The 20,971-nt window shown below is 38.4% G+C and overlaps 2 protein-coding genes across 2 annotated transcripts; one reads left to right on the top strand and one right to left on the bottom strand.

Moving 5' to 3' along the window:
• Positions 1 to 1,798: 1,798 nt before the first annotated feature.
• On the bottom strand, positions 1,799 to 6,606 carry LOC135471580 (cytochrome b-c1 complex subunit 6, mitochondrial-like). The gene is made up of 4 exons (XM_064750867.1): positions 6,517 to 6,606; positions 4,154 to 4,186; positions 2,886 to 3,047; positions 1,799 to 2,085 (listed from the first exon to the last, which is right to left on the bottom strand). Exons 1-4 carry the CDS (start codon positions 6,565 to 6,567, stop codon positions 2,053 to 2,055), a joined length of 279 nt encoding a protein of 92 aa, XP_064606937.1. The 5' UTR covers positions 6,568 to 6,606; the 3' UTR covers positions 1,799 to 2,052.
• Positions 6,607 to 6,880: 274 nt separating this feature from the next.
• LOC135471057 (chloride channel CLIC-like protein 1) lies at positions 6,881 to 19,782 on the top strand. The gene is made up of 8 exons (XM_064750106.1): positions 6,881 to 6,956; positions 8,263 to 8,437; positions 8,806 to 9,078; positions 9,543 to 9,761; positions 10,972 to 11,112; positions 12,206 to 12,394; positions 14,009 to 14,287; positions 17,704 to 19,782. The coding sequence occupies exons 2-8, from the start codon at positions 8,267 to 8,269 to the stop codon at positions 18,241 to 18,243; spliced, it is 1,812 nt and encodes a 603-aa protein (XP_064606176.1). The 5' UTR covers positions 6,881 to 6,956; positions 8,263 to 8,266; the 3' UTR covers positions 18,244 to 19,782.
• The last annotated feature ends 1,189 nt before the right edge of the window (positions 19,783 to 20,971 follow it).

The raw sequence follows: 20,971 nt of genomic DNA, 5'->3' as shown, positions 1-20,971 counted from the left end.
TGGCAGTAGTTTACACCAGTTCAGTTTATTACACCTATAGAACTGATAGTGTACAAGTACTGTTTTTTCAGTACTGCTTCTCAACCAACGAAATAAATCATCTTGAAATCTGGCAATTCAGCTGAGGTGTTGACATAGTCAGCGTTTACATTCTCCTGTCAACAGTTTGTTACAGCATTTTGGGAATTGGCCTTGTGATTGATATTGACCCGGAATGTCCATCTTGGTTGATGGCTGGTATACAAACGTCTGTTTCAAGGCATAGATTCCTGTTCGTTTCACCTTAAGGCGGGTGTTGGGGATTGGAGAAATTCTGAGAGAAATCCAAGCATTCCCAGGACAAGTTGACGAGCCCAATACTGCAGGAAATAGTACAAAATTGTTAATTGTGTGGTGATCTGAGGAATCAGAATGCTCCTGGCTATGTTTGTAGGCCCATTTGGCTGTTTGTAAACTTGGTAACATACTTCAATACTCACATCATCCACTGTGATAAACCTCTATGTATTGATCAGGGGAGTGGGATATGGCTCAGTGGTGAACTCCTACAAGGTGTGGGATCAGTCTATTCCCCGTTCTCATCATTCGTGGGGCCTTTGTCACATTAACTGATCAACTATATTGATGGTGCTATATAGAGCAGTCATTTTCTTACACCAGTCCTGTTCGAGTTTGCATTTTAACCATGTAACAGAGCATTTGTAACTTTCCAATGGTCATAGGTTTGACCCTAGCACTCTGGTTTCCTCCAGTCCACCAAAAAACTGACTATCATCATGAGAGGATATTACCTGGCATTAATAGCATCAAATAAATCACAACCTGAGATTTAATGTTGCCTTTCACATTATTATTGCTCTATAATCTTAGCATGCCGATCACATTCTCACTTGAACACAATGCATCCGGGCATTTAACGGGACTCGGGTCACAGCAGGCTCACATCATGGTGACCAGGGACTTGCCAAGTATTCCCATACACTAAGTGCCCATCCAGAAATGTATACAAACATCACTGGTCTTGAGATTTTGTCAGACTACTTATATATTTGATTGGTGTTTACGCCATACGCAAGAATATTTCACTTATACGGCGGCCAGCATTATGATGGGAGGAAAGCATGAAGAGTCTGAAGGTAATCCATCCACAGGTTGCTGACAGACCTGTCAACATCGGAAAAGAAGCATGAGCTGGACTTGAACTCACGGCCACAGCACTGGTGACAGGCTCCTCAGTTATTGTTCTCCACTACCATGATAACCCCTAAAACACATCTAAAACTTGGAAATATGAAGGTCTATTCAAGAGCTGTTCTCAGATTATTTTTCTTTTAACTCTTAATTCTCTCTTCTAATAGACATAACTTGGAAAATAATTCAGGAAATGTTACCAATAAAAATACATGCAAATCTCCTTATCATCCCCAAACAAATCTACTGTTTCAGGTAAATGTCATGAAAGCTATACATGTAGGAAGATTTCCACCCACAATCTTTCAAGTTCAGAGCCCATCTTCATATGTCGATAACTTGAAAATACGTGTAATTCACATAACACAACCGAACTAGCACTTGCCAATCTTTGATCAATTTAAGAACCCATCTTTCAAGACATACCGACAATGAAGGCTTGAACTAAGTACATCTCTTACATCTTTGTGTTTTTCTACTGAAGTCATGCAAACAACACTGATGTCAACCCAACCTGCTCTCGCACTTAAATAATCTTTTGCTTTAATTTACTGATTTACCTGAACAAAACTATTTTAGGATATAGAGATAAGTGAACAACAAACTTTTCAATATAAATTGGCTTTATTATGTGATTTAAAGCAGCTGACACAGCTAATCCATCATGTGAATATCAACTACAAGTGAATACAAACTGAATGATAGTATTGGCAAAACAATTTTCACTCTAGGGTATACTGGTATACTGTGTCATGTGACGAAAAACCACAAACTGTGACAGAAGTCCTTGGTGCTAATGCAGGGCTTGCAGCTACTCCACACAAACTGTATATTTTTTTTCATCTAGATAACTAACCACCATTATTTTAGTCTGGAGAATAATGATTTGGCAACCTAAAAAGATAAGCAAAACAAGCAAACACATCAGCCAAAAGTTAAGAAAAATGCAAAACTGGGATTCAGTGACATTTTCTTTTTTTATTAGGGTCCAGATATAGCTAATGACCTTAATTACAACACAGTGAAAAACTATAGCTTACAAGTCCTTTATGCCAGTGTATCTGAAAATGCCTGAATAAGCATAAAATTCATCGCCTGAAAACTCAGAACCTGGTGTTTGTTCAGTGCTGTCCATATCATGAATTGGAACTTCAACATTGTCCGTATTTGCTTTTGTGTAGTTAGAATCAGTCTCAAAATTGACACCACCTTGATACAACTACCTAGGTTAATATGAGAAAAAAAAAACCAACATTCGGGTGGTCTGCCGTGTCACTAATGAGGTACTGGCCGGCCAGCTGGAGACAGGTTAGGGCAATAAATCCATTGTTTTTAGTGGATTTAAAATTATTTTATTTTTGAGAGCCCTTCCAACAAAATACTGTTTAAAGAGGTTATAATCTTTGTAGTTAGGACCACTAGCTAAATCTGGACACAAATCCTTTAAGCACTATAGATCATCAGATGGAAAAAACAACTTTCCATATCAGTCACAACTTTCAAACATAAAAAGTAATAAGAAGTAATCAACAACTTTAGTTATACTGTTGACGTCTTCAATATGTTGAGAATATAAATTAAGCTCGTTATGTCTTCGAAATATTTGTTCTCGATTTAATGTCTTGTTTAAAACTTAACAATTTGTGCTTCAGTATCAACAGATAATACCACAGGTTTCTCTCCGTGACACTTACACAATGATCCACGCAGTGTACAAAATCATACAGCTCCTGATCACAGGTTTCTGAGGTCTTGGATTTACTGTTTACTCTGTCATTACACTCCTCTAAAACGGCCCGTAATTTCTGACACTCTGCTTTCTCCCTGCATTCTTCCTTCAGTGTGTCTTGTGGATCCTGTACATAGTGAAAGGCAGCAGGAAGATGAGTTCCTTGTAACCAATGATATATATTATTTCATCTGATCAATTAAATGTACATGTACCATATTTCAACCATAAAAGACTACAGCATGGAGAGTAAGGCCAGAGCAGCGATGACACACAAGGATAAAGATGGTTGTTGGTCAAAACACTGCAATCAACTATGGCAAATTTGTTTCATGATGTACAGTACATGTATACTGGTCATGTTTAGGAATGAAAACCACCACCCATCTGTCTTGTACCTGAGCGCCACTTGAGTGAGTGAGTGAGTGAGTGCTTGGGTTTTAACGTCGTACTCAACAATTTTTCAGTCATATGACGACGAAGGAATCATTAGGGTGCATGTACGTGTAATGTGCCTCCTTGTTGCAGGACTGATTTCCACCGCTCTTTTATTTAGTGCTGCTTCACTGAGACGACTTACCGAAGGCGGGTAAGGCGCCCCACCCGAGCCATTATACTGATACGGGTGAACCAGTCGTTGTAGTATCCCCTTCATGCTGAACGCCAAGCGAGGAAGTTATAACTTCCTCTTTTAAAGTCTTAGGTGTGACTCAATCAAGGATTGATCCTGGATCTACTGGTCCCGAAGCGGACGCTCTACCAAGAGCACTACTTGAAGTACAGCCACAGTTAAAGCCAATGAGAGTAGAATTTTAACTTGACCTCAGTGCTCCATATGCAGTGGGAGCAATTCCTCAGACACCTTAGCCAGAGTGGTCCAAACTAAACAAGGCTGCTTAAGTTTTAATTTTCAGGCCCCACGATCATGAGGCTGTCCTAAACTTTAAGGATATGTAAAACGCTTCTTCATGTGGGGTATGTGACATGGCCTGATAAAGGTATAAATAAGCTTCTCTGCTTTCTTTTGCATAAAACAGAGGGGTTATTTAAAATATAAAATAAGCCTCACAAATGAAAATGTTTTCTCTTTGAAAGTTCATACTATGAAAGTTCAGAAATAATACCAAAAGTCATTTTGACAAAAAAAGACAAAACCCACCTTAAGCATAAGACGGCTTTGTGACTTGACCCAGTTCTCTTAAACACAACAGTGTGATAATCAGTGATACCTACCTCTAGCTCCTCTTCCTCATCTTCCTCTGGCTCCTGCAAGAAATGAAACATTTCACAAACTGATATAAAGTACCAGCACTCGTGCTAAACGTTATATCCTAGCTTTCTCCTACCAGTTATGACTGGCACACCATATTCAATGTCAAAATTAAAACCTTCCAAATGAATACATTAACATATCATAGACAACTAGACAAATGATGGTCCAAAATTCAGATACTCGCATATATATACTCCTAGATTTTTTGGTGATGTGGTTTGTTATTAGCATCTGAACACAACCTTTTAAAAAAGGTGTCCATTTGCTGAAAACTTGCTAGGTGCTACTACAAGGGTTACAAAACCCAAATTCGCACACCCAGGCAGTATCACTCTAAATATCACCACAATTCGCACACCCGGGCAGTATCACACTAAAAAGTAAATATCACCACAATTCGCACACCCAGGCAGTATCACTCTAAATATCACCACAATTCACACACCCAGGCAGTATCACACTAAATATCCCCACACCTGGATGATTTACCTTCACGCTGACACCTTTGGCTAGGGTAAAACATCAGTTTGTAACATTGTAATACAGGAATCTAGTGGTTGTACTGTAGGGGAGATTGTGTGCATCAAGTGATTCATTTTGACAATGCATAAAAGAAGGGAGACACTTTCAAGTTCATCTACTGATCCAATGTGACGTCTTTCCCCAGGCACTGACGTGAAAATAAATCATCCAGGCATTTAGCAAGTAATATTTTAAGGCGATATGCAAGGTCTAAATGTCTGAATTTACATCATCCAGACACTAAAACAACTTTTTTTGCAGGCATGGATGGTCATTACCTGATTTTTTGGCCTAAACTGTTACCTGAATTGCTTCATTTCATTTATTTATTTATTTCATTGGTGTTTTATGCTGTACTCAAGAATATTTCACTTATACGACGGCGACCAGCATTATGGTGAGAGGAAACCGGACAGAGCCCGGGGGAAACCCACAACCATTTGCAGGTTGTTGGAAAACCTTCCCACGTACGGCTGGAGAGGAAGCCAGCATGAGCTGGACTTGAACTCATAAGGACCGTATTGATGAGAGATGCCTGGGTCATTACGGTACGCTAACGCCCTAACCGACTGAGCCACGGTGGCCCCCTCTGAATTGCTTAAACAAAACAAAACTACATGTCACACATTGTAAGATACAATAAGATTTATTCATTTGTTTGATTGGGGTTTTTCGCCAGAAAAGAACACTCAACTGGTAAAGATTTATTTATTTGTTTATTTGATTGGTGTATTACGCGAACTCAACTGTTGAAGATTTATTTGTTTATCTGATTGGTGCATCATGCTATACTCAAGAATATTCCACTTAATATACAACGGCAGCCAGCATTATGGTGGGAGGGCACAAGGGAAACCCACGACCATCCCCAGGTTGCGATAGATCTTCTCAAATATGACCAGAGGAAGCCAGCATAAGCTGGATTTACACTCCCAGCAACTGCAGTGATGAGAGGATGCTGAGTCATCATGCTGTGCTAGCACACTAGCACGCTAACAAGGGCCCCTGTTTCGATGAAGGCAGTCATTACAACAGCAACATGTTCTGAATGTGTATAAGCCAAATCAGCATTTCAAGAGTCGTGCACGTTCACAGGTTTAGGCGGTTTAAGGAGGGGGCTTCTGCAACCAATGCAGGTAAAAGACATGATTTTATAGTAGCCTCGAATGGCACCATTGTCCAAATTTTGAAGCATGCCTTCAGGCTTATCACAACGTCTGTCACAAGCTCAGACTTCTAGTTGGGTGACTTGGTTCCAAATATAACTACAGGTTCCTGATGTAAAGGTTGGTGAAATTTTCAGGTAGACAGCGATCTACGTATAGCAAGAGCCCTGTATACAATTGGGCTACTTGTCAACAGGCAAGATGTATATTCAGTCTAGCAAATACCATAAAATCTCGTCTTTCAGCATTCCCATTGTGTCTCGTCAAAACCTGAACATGTACTCCTGAAATGCGGAATCGGCTTAATATTTATGTTAGGCCTAATCAGTAAAAAAAAAACACCTTAAAGGTGGGTAAAATGATAAATGGTCATTAATTCGTTAAACAAACAGAACTTTTGATCACATGCGTTACAATTTTACGTAAAATACTGAAAAATGACAAATTCGATTCCATGTCCTTCATATTTTTTCATGAGAAATTTGTGGCCATAGCAATAAATACGACAGTACGTTGTTGTTGTACTCGCAGAAGCCGGCCACTCAACGAACGCCTCTCTCACAGACAATTCGAACAGCACTGCATTCCGTCCTTAACTGGGCGCTTTACCATGTAAGTATTCTAATCAACAATACCTCAGGCTTTGGGTCAGAGGCAGCTAGGACTTTATTGTCGAGCACCATCATTGAAGTTCTCAAGTTCACCTGCCTGGTTGCAAGGACAAAGTTACCCGGATGAAGAAATAACAAAATTCTAAATCGTAAAACTTAACGGCAAAACCTATACCAATCCCCATCTTAAAGTGGAACGTTTCACCTTAAATATAGTTCACTAAATTTATAAGAATAAGTAAATCAATTAAATATGTCCAAATGCAAGCGGGAATGAAGCAACAAGGGGAATGATTTATTGAGTCCATGTTCATTTTTATAATAGCAACAAGCAGGATTCGAAAGCACTGGTGCACTTTCAAAGGTTAGCAACCTCTTGTCAGTTTCCGTTAGATGCCACTGCTTTGTCAAGCTTTGTATCAACTGTCCACTTTACAGTCTACCTAATTTATACCCCAAGCAGAGTTAGTGTCATCATTTATTTTGATTCTGAGTTTATTTATGGGCTCATAGTCTTAGTGATACTGATGAGTGATGTCACATTTGGATTTGCTATTTTTGGCACTCGGAATCTGCTTCACGAATCGAAAGTAGATGAAAGTTTCACCTAAAAGTAGAACGTCTCGAACCTTGGGATGTTCCATCAAGCAAATGACTGCTTTTTAGGGAAACCTGTTTTGTATTAATGTTATTCTGTCTTTTGAGACCCGTCAGCCTGTTTGAAACAGCAAGTATGCGCTGACGAAAACTGAACCCATGTTGATCAGGAAGTCTGGAAAGAGAGGGGACTGTCTAGATACAATATTAGATCCCAGGGCCCCGTTTCAGAAAGCATCCGTAGCGTTTTGTTTGCATAACTACCATGACAAAGTAATAAATAGTAATATTTACAGTACTGGTCGCCATGGAAAATGTGCATGTAATGCTACATATGCCCTTTGTGAAACGAGCCCAAGGTATATTAAAAGTACCCTAGCTCTCTTTGGGTCTCCGTGACTGAGGCTGTTAATAACGTACCAGCGTTGCACGATGACCCAGAAGCTTATCAACAATGTGGTTGCGTCTATCTCACATGATGGCTTCCTCTCTGGCCTTAACCTGCAGATAGTTGTTTCCTCCCACCGTAATGCTGGTCGCCGCTGTATAAGTGAAGTATTGTTGAGTATGGCATAAAACACCAATTAAATAAATAAATAAACTCAAAATTTTGAGATGGCAGCTAAATGTTAATTACAGGGTGTCTTTATTCGCTATTTTGGCCTCTTCTTGCTCATATTTGATATATCCACAAACTGGAAAAAATAATGCATCCAATGACACTAAGAAGTGCAGGGAGTAATTCATCCTCAACTGTTTGCCAAATCTTGCGGAATATGCTGGTATGTTGCGCTGAAATCAGAGTAGCCACATGTTATCGTTTAAAATGTTGCAGAAACCATGCGTTTTGTCTGAATTATTATCTGAGTTCATGTTCCCCTGAGGTATTGTTGAAGCGCATTATTAGAAGGAAAGGAGTCTGATGATCTATGTAGAGTTGGCACCATATGGCCACTCTGTTAAAGTGGTATTCATACAAAGGGGTGTTTTTGATGATTGGATTGCTCACCTAGTGGCCATATGAACAGTGCCCATGTGCAGAAAGGTGTAGCGCAGTTTAGGATCAGTGTTCAGTGTATGTGTTTTCAATACATCACTGATAATGCAATGTTTTTTTCTTGTGAATGAACTACGGAGTCTTAAATAAGACTTTAAGCTATTCTTGTTTTGCAGATACATGGTTGGTCTGAAAATGACGAAATATACTGTCCTTATTTGTGCTGTGTTGATAAGTGAACTAATACTCCAAGGGGTTGCACAATCACAAGACAAAGAAGACTGGATTGATCCGTTTGACATGATTAATTTTGACCATGCTTCTGGCAAGATGACCCAGCCTGCTCAGAAAGTAAGGAAATTTCTATACTTAAACCTCTCATCTTACTTTCTATCACTTTTATTTGTGTAACAATTGAAAACCAGAATTCTTCTGAAAACCTGAGCCATGCAGTATGTCATATTTTTTTGTTTTCATATCATACTGTGTTACCTTACTTTAAGTGTTCCATTTTTGCTTTGTTTTCGTTGTTGGCATTATCCTTATGGTTGGCAACATCTGAACTGATTACATTTGTAATATTTTTGCATTTGCATGCTTTGTTACATTACCTCAATCATTCAATTCTTGTCTTGATGAAACTTACAGTTATGCTTTGCTTAAATTGCCTGGAAAATTATAATCTGCAATATTAATTAATGTTTAATTTCATTCTGCAGGCAGAAGCACCAAAGAAAGCTAAGGAAGTGAAGTCTACAGCAGAGGCACATGTTCCACTTAATGGTAGTGGAGGAATGGCTAAAAACAGAAAAGGAGGTAGTGTCAAATCAGAAGAGGTGCAGACAACAACTAGCCAAACACCTCACAACAACCAGCAAAGGGAGACAATCAAGAACACATCGCCCCCTGAGAGACCTGCACATCATAGTCCAGTGTACAAAACATTGTACAGAAAGCATGTTAAAATGTTACTTGCTAAATGGAACAGCCAGGTATAAACCCTTTTTGTGTGGAATATACTGAACAGTGATAGATAGTGGATTGAGCTGGTGTGTCTTCTGAATATCATTGTATGTTTAGTAAGAAAATTATATGTATTAAATTATATATGGTAAATATCATGCACACAGGCAGCTTACATTGAACTTTTGTGGTTTTTATCATATAAATGTGCTAATGGTAGTATCTTTTACTTTGGCAAGAACATTTAGACAAGTGAATATATAGCACTCTCACATAGGAAATAATGTAAGGAGAGTTTCCCTGCTAAATGTACTAACTCTGAAGTGAAGTATAATTTTAGCTGACAAGTATGTAGAGACAAAACTTGAACAAGGAAAATAATCTCTTTGAAAAGGCTTCAAAGATGGGTTATAGCTTTTCTTTTTAATTTCCAAAATTCTTATCACAATAAAGATTATGGCCATATACATTGATTTGTGCTTGATATTTGCAGGCATCAGAGGGTGATGTGGCTGTTAATATGGTTATATCCCTGTCAACCAGTGACCTCAGCCTTCTCAGATCTTTCTGTGAAACAGGTCATGGACATGCCTCCGACGTAGATGAAATATTACAGAAGATGATCATTCGTGTGGATTTACCAAACAGTTCAAATGCCGAGGGATATTTCGAGGTTAAAGCCTTGGGCATTTCTTTATCCACTTTGATACAGGTATGCTGTTACATGGTTTTTATTCCATGGAAAGCTTTGGTGCAGGATATTATCATGGCCCTGTATATTTGTACGCCAGTCACAACTTCCGTTATCCCATCACCGGCTTATTGCATGGACAGGATATTTCAAGACATTGGTTTGGTTAACAGGTACACAGAATTAACACTGATCTGAACAGGCAGATCTTTGACTCTAGTGTTATCGTGCTAGTGTTTTTCACTGCAGTATTAATACTATTATATGCTTAAAACCATGCAAAAGAGTGCAAGGAATGTCATTATTGCTGGGCATAAATGTTTCCAATCTTTGTGATAAGCTGAAGTGCAGAGGGGTTTTTCTTATTGCGGTTGCTTATTGATTAGATCACATGTAATAGAAAATGAGAGATATATCCTGGCATGACCTGACTCTGAATTGCTCACATAGTTGACTCAAGAAATGCTGTTCCAAAATTATGAGAAGGGTGAGCAAATTTTCTGCAAAATATTTTGTTTCTTCTATATAACATTATTTGTGACAAAGTCAATGGCAAAATCAGTTTGCCGAACATCATATATTACACAAAAAAAGCAAGGGTTCAGCTGTGGCTGACCATTGTTACAATCTGAATCACAACGCAAATTCTGTGACATTTGAAATCATTGACTGCTCCAACAGCACTCTGAAGCTTGCCTGTTTAGAATCCCTTCATATTGCTAAACATAATCCAGATCTGAATGTTCAGGTGACTTCAGTGCCTCTCCGTTTGTTTGATACTAAATTGTCTCCTAGTTTCGTGTCTTGATAAGAACAAACTGCCCCCACCCCCCCAACCTTTTTTTTTTTCCCTAAAGTATGTTCAATTCCTTGTAACTGTTGTTAGATAATCTGTGTAAGGACACACCACTTTGTCCATGCATAGTTATTGTTTTCAGCATGTAAAGCCTGTTGTGTATATATTGTACATAACACTGCTCATCTGCCCAAGCTATGAACTGTAGTGTTAACTTTCTTTGAATATACGGGTATGTAGCTGGTAAGTGAACCAAACTGTGTTTTATCTGATGAGGGCAGCAGTTGTCACCGAAAGGTCGTAATATACCCCTGTGTACAAAGTTGTGAAAATAGCCCTATGTGTTTTGGTTTTCATTTAAACCAATTTATGAAATGAGAAAGTGGGCCATGAATTGCGACACCAGTTTTTAATGTACACTGTTTTCTGATTCAGATCCTTGCTATCATTGCACTACTCTGTGTCATTCTTCGGTTTCAAATGACACTAAAGGCATCATGGTTCCAGATACTCATTAAACTGGTCTTTCTGATGTTTTTCATCAGCGTCCCCTGGACCTGGTATCATATGTATAAGGTGAGAATTGGTGGAGTTGTAGACCACATCACAGTTTATATCGGGATAAAATGTCAAATCTGAAGGTCATTTGTTGTAATTTCACACAGTGCAGTATACAGTCAATGACCTACATTTTCACCCCAAAATGTACATTTTTGGTGGCAAATAAATGTTATAATGTTTTGAAACTGCAAAATGTGCAATTAATCATGGATAAAATTGGATGAAGTCATTTCCCATATAAAATTTCATTACAGGGATTCATACAAGAATCATTACAGGGATTCATACAAGAATCATTACAGGGATTCATACAAGAATCATTACAGGGATTCATACAAGTCCAAATTGTACACACCAAAACTGAGATTTGGTTGTTACTAAATTGAGTTTAAAAAAATTTACCAACCAGTTTGGAGTCCATGTTGAATTAAAATATATTTGACCAACCTAAATTTTATGTTGTATTGTGCAGTTATCTATATATTTGTGATAACCTCCATTTTACAACTTGAAATGTAAATACAATTAATAAAGCAGCTTAATTTCTCTGATTCATGCAACGTACATTTAATATTGTTATTTTGACTTAGAAACGTTTGTAAATTTGTTTTTGAAAGGTTAGCTCTTCAGAATTCAGTTTTCTCATGTTTTCAACATTCAGTTATCAGCAACTAAATAGATTAGAATTATTTCTGTTGCTTTTGGGGTTTTTTTACTAAAAATATTCAGTTTTTGACACCATTATTGAGTTTTAAGCTCATTTTTGCGAACCAAATATCGGTTCGTAAAATCGACGTGGACATGAATCGACATTTACATGTGTTTCCAGGAAAGTCACTGCTTCTCTCTGTTCAAAAATACCACTTTGGCTATAAGTTAGGAATATTCATGGTGAAAGGCACTTTTAGAAGCATATTGTGGCCAAACAGTGATATTCCAGATGCCAACACTCAAGTTTTTCTGTTAAGAAATTCATCTAACTTGAGAAAAAATTTGTAGCCCTAGGAAGTTGATGATTTCTTCAGAATCAAGTAAAATGTGTCAGTTGAATGATGGTTAACTTTAGGTGAAATAAAGTATGTGTTATTGTGGGATTTTTTAATCTCAGCAAGAGGAAGCAAGGCAGCAAAGTGAGTTGATGAAGAATATCCCAGAGGTGTGTCTGAAGCGCAAGTTGGCATGGTATGAGTTGGTGGCTGAGTATGCCCGTTCAGCCTTCACGCTGTCAGAGGACCAGTGTGCCAGATACTATGAGCAGATGCTGGTTGACCCCTTCTGGAGAGTGGCACCCACTGAGGTATTTATGTATATATTTCTCTGGCATTTTATTCACAATTTTGTCAGTTATGGAGCAAGTGAAATCTACTGCACAAAAAGTTAATGCCACATCTATTACGTAAAAGAATGTTTGTACAGATAACTTATATTTTTCTGGCAGGGAATGCTCTTCTCTTGCCATCATTATGATATGGCTATGAAGTCTCACATTGTTAAATATCAAAGAGGTTGTGTTGATAATTTTTACTCCTTGACCAATTTTGGCCAAAGGCGTTGACTTTTTTTCTCGAGTTATTAGGTTATGGACAAGTAAGCTGTGAAGTCGGTGAGGTTGAGGAACCCTAATTTATGAACTTTTCCAGAAAATATAATGAGAGAATAATAATAATAATAATTATAATAAGAGAAGCCAGTCAGAAATATCAAAGTGATATTAAGGTTACGCTAGGGGGAACAGAGCTAACACCATGGTTCAAAAAGAGTTACGACAAATAACGCCATTTAACTTGTATACGTGAAGAGTCTGCAAAAACAAAATCTGGGTTAGTTTCTGTAAAATTTTCCTGATGTGACGTTATAGCAGTCCTTATTTGGCGATGAGCCAGGTAGATGTGACATTGAGTAAGGCAGTTAAGCAGGAATGACGTCATGCGCGTTTGAAAGTGCGACGTCATTTGTTTCTGTACGTCAGGGATGGGTGACACCAAACGTTCTTGCATGACGTCACACAAGGCAAAATTGGAAACGATAGAAACCTTTTGTTTCTGTACCATCCTCCAAAACTAGTGACAGCAGTTTTCATACATTGCTATTTTTTAACAATTTAGGAAAGCAATTCAAACTATCTCAGTCCTTGTCATTTAACCCTCCTTTTAAGACATACAGGTCTTCACACTGTAGTAGCTCTTTAAGTTTAAGAAGCTCGCTTTGATCTGCTGATGACTTTTCATCATTTCCAGGCATTTACCCCATTTAATACTTATAGCTTTGATGTATGTTTATCATACAAGTACACTGTATATTCATCTCCTATACATATATTACATTATGGCAGAGAATTTGGTATTTTGAAAATTTTTTCCATATTTTATAATGTATGATTATGTAGATTAATTATAAAGTAGCTCATATCATATTCTCTGCGGAGGTACTTGTGGCTTAATCACTAGGTCGTTACTCACGCCTGGGTAATTAACCGGCTAATTAGTTGTGGACATCATCCTGTTGTGTAACCAAAATAATAATGCACTAAAGCGAAGGCGCAAACAGGCCCTAATTGATTATCTCATGAAAATAACTTTGTTCCAGATCTCCAATGTTTATAAAAAAAAAAAAAAAACGTTTTCTCTTATCCCGAGATTTGAATTAAAGGCAAAGAAAACCCCAAACTAAAGTCAGATGAAGGACCATTAAACACAGTCAAGGAACAAAGTTTCCAACCAAGTAAAATGCTTTCAAAACATAGGATTCTGCAATAGACTGTTGGAACCCAGAGGGTATCAGTGATGTCACATGCATATTTTTAGCCTTAAATAAGATTCATTTAAAATTCTACTTGTGTTAAACAATTGTTGACAAAATTTGTAATTATTCCTCACACCTATGGAGTAATGACTGTGATTTTTCCACCCAGGCTCTTGCAGTAGCCACTGTGAGGTTTTTTGTGAGCCCAATGAAGCACATAGGGAAGGGATTAAGTGAGTTTATTAGGGAGATGTTCCAACACTTGCCCGTCATTCTGTGGCCTGTTATACTGGTGTGTGGGATGATCATCCTTATTCTACTGCTGCTGTTCGTGTTTGGATACAGCATCCGTGTGCCCTTCTTCCTCTCTATAGAGTCCAGTCAGTCTACCAGCTTGAAACACAGACTTGAAGTCATGACTGCACAGGCGTCATCAAAGGACAAACAGGTCAGAAATACGTCAGAATTTGTCTCAAATAAGGGAATGTAATACAGGACAAAGAGTCAAGACAATTTAATACAGGACCAAGCGTTGAGACAATACACTACAGCACTTGTCTAATCAGGGATTTTAATACAGGACAAAGAGTTGAGACAATACACTACAGCATTTGTCTGCAATCGGGGAATTTGATACAGGACAAAGAGTTGAGACAGTACACTACAGCATTTGTCTGCAATCAGGGAATTTAAAACAGGTCAAAGAGTTGAGACAGTACACTACAGCATTTGTCTGCAATCAGGGAATTTAAAACAGGTCAAAGGGATGAGACAACACACTGCAACATTTGTCTGCAATCAGGGAATTTAAAACAGGTCAAAGGGATGAGACAACACACTGCAACATTTGTCTGCAATCAGGGAATTTTATACAGAACAAAGAGTTCAGACATTACACTGCAGCATTTGTCTGCAATCAGGGAATTTGATACAGGACAAAGAGTTGAGACAGTACACTACAGCATTTGTCTGCAATCAGGGAATTTAAAACAGGTCAAAGGGATGAGACAACACACTGCAACATTTGTCTGCAATCAGGGAATTTAATACAGAACAAAGAGTTGAGACAATACACTACAGCACTTGTCTAATCAGGGATTTTAATACAGGACAAAGAGTTGAGACAGTACACTACAGCACTTGTCTAATCAGGGATTTTAATACAGGACAAAGAGTTGAGACAGTACACTACAGCACTTGTCTAATCAGGGATTTTAATACAGAACAAAGAGTTGAGACAGTACACTACAGCACTTGTCTAATCAGGGATTTTAATACAGGACAAAGAGTTGAGACAATACACTACAGCATTTGTCTGCAATCAGGGAATTGGATACATGACAAAGAGTTGAGACAGTACACTACAGCATTTGTCTGCAATCGGGGAATTTAATACAGGACAAAGAGTTGATACAATACACTACAGCATTTGTCTGCAATCAGGGAATTTGATACATGACAAAAGAGTTGAGACAGTACACTACAGCATTGTCTGTAATCAGGGAATTTAATACAGAACAAAGAGTTGAGACAGTACACTACAGCACTTGTCTATAATCAGGGAATTTAATACAGAACAAAGAGTTGAGACAATACACTACAGCACTTGTCTATAATCAGGGAATTTAATACAGAACAAAGAGTTGAGACAATACACTACAGCACTTGTCTAATCAGGGATTTTAATACAGGACAAAGAGTTGATACAATACACTACAGCATTTGTCTGCAATCAGGGAATTGGATACATGACAAAGAGTTGAGACAGTACACTACAGCATTTGTCTGCAATCGGGGAATTTAATACAGAACAAAGAGTTGATACAATACACTACAGCATTTGTCTGCAATCAGGGAATTGGATACATGACAAAGAGTTGAGACAGTACACTACAGCATTTGTCTGTAATCAGGGAATTTAATACAGAACAAAGAGTTGAGACAGTACACTACAGCACTTGTCTATAATCAGGGAATTTAATACAGAACAAAGAGTTGAGACAATACACTACAGCACTTGTCTATAATCAGGGAATTTAATACAGAACAAAGAGTTGAGACAATACACTACAGCACTTGTCTAATCAGGGATTTTAATACAGGACAAAGAGTTGATACAATACACTACAGCATTTGTCTGCAATCAGGGAATTGGATACATGACAAAGAGTTGAGACAGTACACTACAGCATTTGTCTGCAATCGGGGAATTTAATACAGGACAAAGAGTTGAGACAATACACTACAGCACTTGTCTAGTCAGGGAATTTGATACAGGACAAAGAGTTCAGACAAAACACTACAGTATTTGTCTGCAATCAGGGAATTTTATACAGAACAAAGAGTTCAGACATTACACTGCAGCATTTGTCTGCAATCAGGGAATTTGATACAGGACAAAGAGTTCAGACAATACACTACAGCATTTGTCTGCAATCAGGGAATTTAATACAGGACAAAGAGTTGAGACAATACACTACAGTATTTGTCTGCAATCAGGGAATTTTATACAGAACAAAGAGTTGAGACAATACACTACAGCATTTGTCTGCAATCAGGGAATTGGATACATGACAAAGAGTTGAGACAGTACACTACAGCATTTGTCTGCAATCGGGGAATTTAATACAGGACAAAGAGTTGAGACAATACACTACAGCACTTGTCTAGTCAGGGAATTTGATACAGGACAAAGAGTTCAGACAAAACACTACAGTATTTGTCTGCAATCAGGGAATTTTATACAGAACAAAGAGTTCAGACATTACACTGCAGCATTTGTCTGCAATCAGGGAATTTGATACAGGACAAAGAGTTGAGACAATACACTACAGCATTTGTCTGCAATCAGGGAATTTAATACAGGACAAAGAGTTGAGACAATACACTACAGTATTTGTCTGCAATCAGGGAATTTTATACAGAACAAAGAGTTGAGACAATACACTACAGCATTTGTCTGCAATGGGAATTTTATGCAGGACAAAGAGTTAAGGCAACACACTTCAGCATTTGTCTACAGTTAGGTAATTGATTACAGAACATTCGCTGTCAGCCAGTTTATGTAATCTGTTCAGTTACATAGCTATACATGAATTTTCAGTATAGATCTTGTATGATTTTCATTCAAATTGAGCCAAATGGCAATACATTCACATATTGCCCCATTACGGACAAAATAATCTCCAGCCCGTAGCATAGCTGATGCTGAATGGAGTAATTGCAGAAGGATTTATCACCTGCAGTTTTATTGGACACACTGCTGAATATTTCAGTTCTGGCAGGTCACCACTGTAACAACTTGGGCCATTGATAAACAAGATCTCCAGATATAATAGCGGTTCTGTGCAGCTGTTTAAGGTGTGATGCAATGTGCAAGAGGCCTCAACCCATCAGGTCACATTTGACCAGCACTTCCACACCATGAGATGTAGCAAAAGTTAATTGCATAGATAACTTACCTGTAAGTGAAGAAAACTGAAGTAAAAATTAACTTATTGGCCATCTTGAAGTACCAACTGGTTCCATCCACTCCAAAACTACACACCATCATGACAGCAAATTATCTATGGAGAACCCGATTCTAATGTTGTGTAGAAATCTCCGGTTTGGCGGAGCAAAGCAAAAAGTGACAGAAAACTCTGGCTACCAGGTGGTCAGCAAAAATATTTCACTTCTGGATGTTTGCATAATATAAAATATACAAATGCAGAATGTGAAGTCATATGCAGCTTTGTTGTGTGTACATGTACTGAGTAATGCAAGTTGTGAATTGGACACTGGCTCTTCAGAGTTATTAGGTAGAATTTTCCTCATAATGGTGCATTGCAATATAACTTAACGCATTATTTCCTTGTGTTTCAGATTGAAGCCTTACTTGATAAACTACAGAGGTCTGACAAAGAGCATTTGAGTATTACCAGCTCTGCCCCTCGACTTGATACGGTGCTCGACGCAGTTCAAGGGCAGAGAACTCTGCCAGAATCCTCCAGGGCTCACTTGTCAATTTCAGATGGCAATGTACAGGATAACAGGAATTGTGTTCAATCCATGAGGGTTGAGACCTTGAACTCTGACCTTATGTCAGCCTTATCTACCGCAGAACCCATCAATCCTGCACTGATGGAACATGCCCCAAAATTATCAGCTTGCCCTAGTCCCTTAGACGGCATGCCCACTGATGTAAGTCAGCCAAATCTCCAGCCTAGTCCATTCAAACAGCTACCTTACTCTAACAATGCCTCCAAACCAGAAAAGACACCAGAGAAGGAGAGTAAGGTAGACTATTCCACTGGTGATCACCAATCCCTGAAGCCTCTCCAATCAAATGTGCACAGTTTACCCCATTCCCATGAGCCTTCCCATGTTGAAGACATACCTGTCAGTATGACACGGATGGTGTGACAAATGGAAGACGTCTGCTGTAGATCTGCACATAAATACCCATATGTAGGACTGATTTTGAATGGCTTTGGAGATTTACATAAGGTATAAAATGCATAGTTAAATTTTTATCATGTTACTTATTTGCATGAAGGAAGAAATGTGAAAAAATATGTAAGTTATTTTTTGTAATAATTCTTGTTTTGTGTTTTAAGTGCTTCAGTGTAGAGTTCATGTGACTTTGTGTTAGACAGTGGTCTTTGGTAAGGTAAGCAGGCTGATGAATATTGAGCCTGTAATACTTTAATACTGCCTCTCTTACCAGTGTGATTTAATGATACTGTACATGAGTGATGGGGAGGGAGTCATGGGAGAGTGGTTAAGGTGCTGCTTTTTTGCTCACTGAGTGCTGGTTCAATGCAGGCATTAGACATTTCCTTTGTGATAGCTAATGTCTGTTTAAAATGACTTGTCTTCACCAATATGGTGTACATATCTTCCCGTCACACATAGGTAGGAGACCGGCCCAGGTAGCACGGTAGAGCATCTGCTTTGGGAGCGGTAGATCCAGGGTCAGTCCTGGGTCCAGTCACACCTAAGACCTAAGTTGTAACTTCCTCGCTTGGCGTTCAGCATGAAGGGGATAGTGCAACTACTGGTTAACCCATATCAGTATAATGGCTCGGGCGGGGCTGCTTACTTGCCTTCAGTAAGGCGTCTCAGTGAAGTAGAACTAGATAAAAGAGCGGTGGAAATCCGTCCTGCAACAAGTAGGCACATTACATGCTTTCTAAAGATTCCTTCGTCATCGTGCGACTGAAAAATTGACGTTAAACCCCAAGCACTCACCCACTCAAAGGTGGTTTTACTTTAGGGACTGGCAGCTTACATGCAGTCAGTGACTGTTTTTACTGATCTTTACTAAGTTTAAAGGTTTGTTTTAAGTTTTAGAAGTGTTTACTATCTTTTTCGATATTGTCCATTTTTGAAAGAAGTCAGCTTGCACATGTACTGCTGTTTATTAATTTTACGACCCCAGTTTGTGTAAGTTCAGCATGCATTGTGGAGTTCTCTTCACTCCATTGAATTCATTTGTCAGAATATGCAATCAGAAAGGTAACAAACGTGTGTATACATTATTTACAGAAGATTTGTTTATTTCACAGAATACTTTATGAGGTATCTTACATCTGAAAAAAAGAGCATGGGTAGTGGTAGCAATATTTTGTTTAATTTTTATGGCCTCTGTAATATTTTTTGTCCATACTTTGTGTTATATTTCTGTACATTCTGCCAGTGACTTTCTGGTACATGCATCTCAGACCCATTGCACCATCTACTTAATGTGGCTTGTTGTCAGGGCTCTTAATTTCGTTTATGTTCTGTGTTCCAAGATTATTGTGTACGTTCCCAAAGTGTCCCAGGTGTTCACACTGTTCTATACTTGTACATACATTTCTGCTGTTGACTAGAACGAGGCCTGCATCTGTGTGTAATATTTTGTTGATGTTTTCAGTTAAAAAAAAAAAACACAAAAGTGGGTGTATTTGTTATATGTTCAGGGTATTGAATGAAATTTCATGAGACAAGCTCTGGAAATACAGCAAATCTCTGGTACGTGTTAGGCTACAGTGTCATTTTATCTGAGGGTTTATGAATGAAAATAGTACTTTGGTTTTATTCCAGAAGTTCTTTATTCATTACATTACCTTATTTATGTCTTGTAAATATTTGTGCATTTCAAATATCTGTATTGAGGGTTAGGCTCAGGTTTTATGCATTTTTCTATCTTCATTGTTGTAGAATTGTGATTAATATGGTGGTTTTGTCGTAATTTAATGAATGATTGAAGTTGAAAGATTGGTGAAACTCAAGAGGGAGGAAGTATATAATATTATATTGTATAATGTGTATAAGTGTAAAAAAAATGTGATAAAATTTTGCATAATAAATTATATATTTATATTATATTTGATATACCTCATGACTACCATGGATTGTGTCGTCCATTCATCCCACTTCTCAGAATTGCCATGGATTCTGCCATCTGTTGATATCACGCCTCAGGATTGCCATGGATTCTGCCATCTGTCAATATCATGCCTCAGGACTGTCATGAATTCTGTCATGTGTTCATGTCACTCCTCATGACTGCCATGGATTCTGTCATGTGTCCATGTCACTCCTCATGACTGCCATGGATTCTGTCATTTGTTCATGTCACTCCTCGTGACTGCCATGGATTCTGTCATTTGTTCATGTCTGTCCTAGTGACTGTCATGGATTCTGTCATTTGTTCATGTCACTCCTCGTGACTGCCATGGATTCTGTCATTTGTTCATGTCTGTCCTAGTGACTGCCATGGATTCTGTCATTTGTTCATGTCACTCCTCATGACTGCCATGGATTCTGTCATTTGTTCATGTCACTCCTCATGACTGCCATGGATTCTGTCATTTGTTTGTCACTCCTCATGACTGCCATGGATTCTGTCATTTGTTTGTCACTCTTCATGGCTGCCATGGATTCTATCATTTGTTCATGTCACTCTTTATGGCTGCCATGGATTCTGTCATTTGTTCATGTCACTCCTCATGACTGCCATGGATTCTGTCATTTGTTCATGTCACTCTTCATGGCTGCCATGGATTCTGTCATTTGTTCATGTCACTCCTCATGACTGCCATGGATTCTCATGTGTTCATGTCACTTCTCGTCATTGCAATGGATTCTGTTATGTTTTCATGTT

The sequence above is a fragment of the Liolophura sinensis genome, chromosome 7 (genome assembly GCF_032854445.1).
Source record: "Liolophura sinensis isolate JHLJ2023 chromosome 7, CUHK_Ljap_v2, whole genome shotgun sequence".
NCBI lineage: Eukaryota > Metazoa > Mollusca > Polyplacophora > Chitonida > Chitonidae > Liolophura > Liolophura sinensis.
The sequence above is the reverse complement of the archived record's forward strand: the minus strand, read 5'-3'. Positions and strand labels throughout refer to the sequence as shown.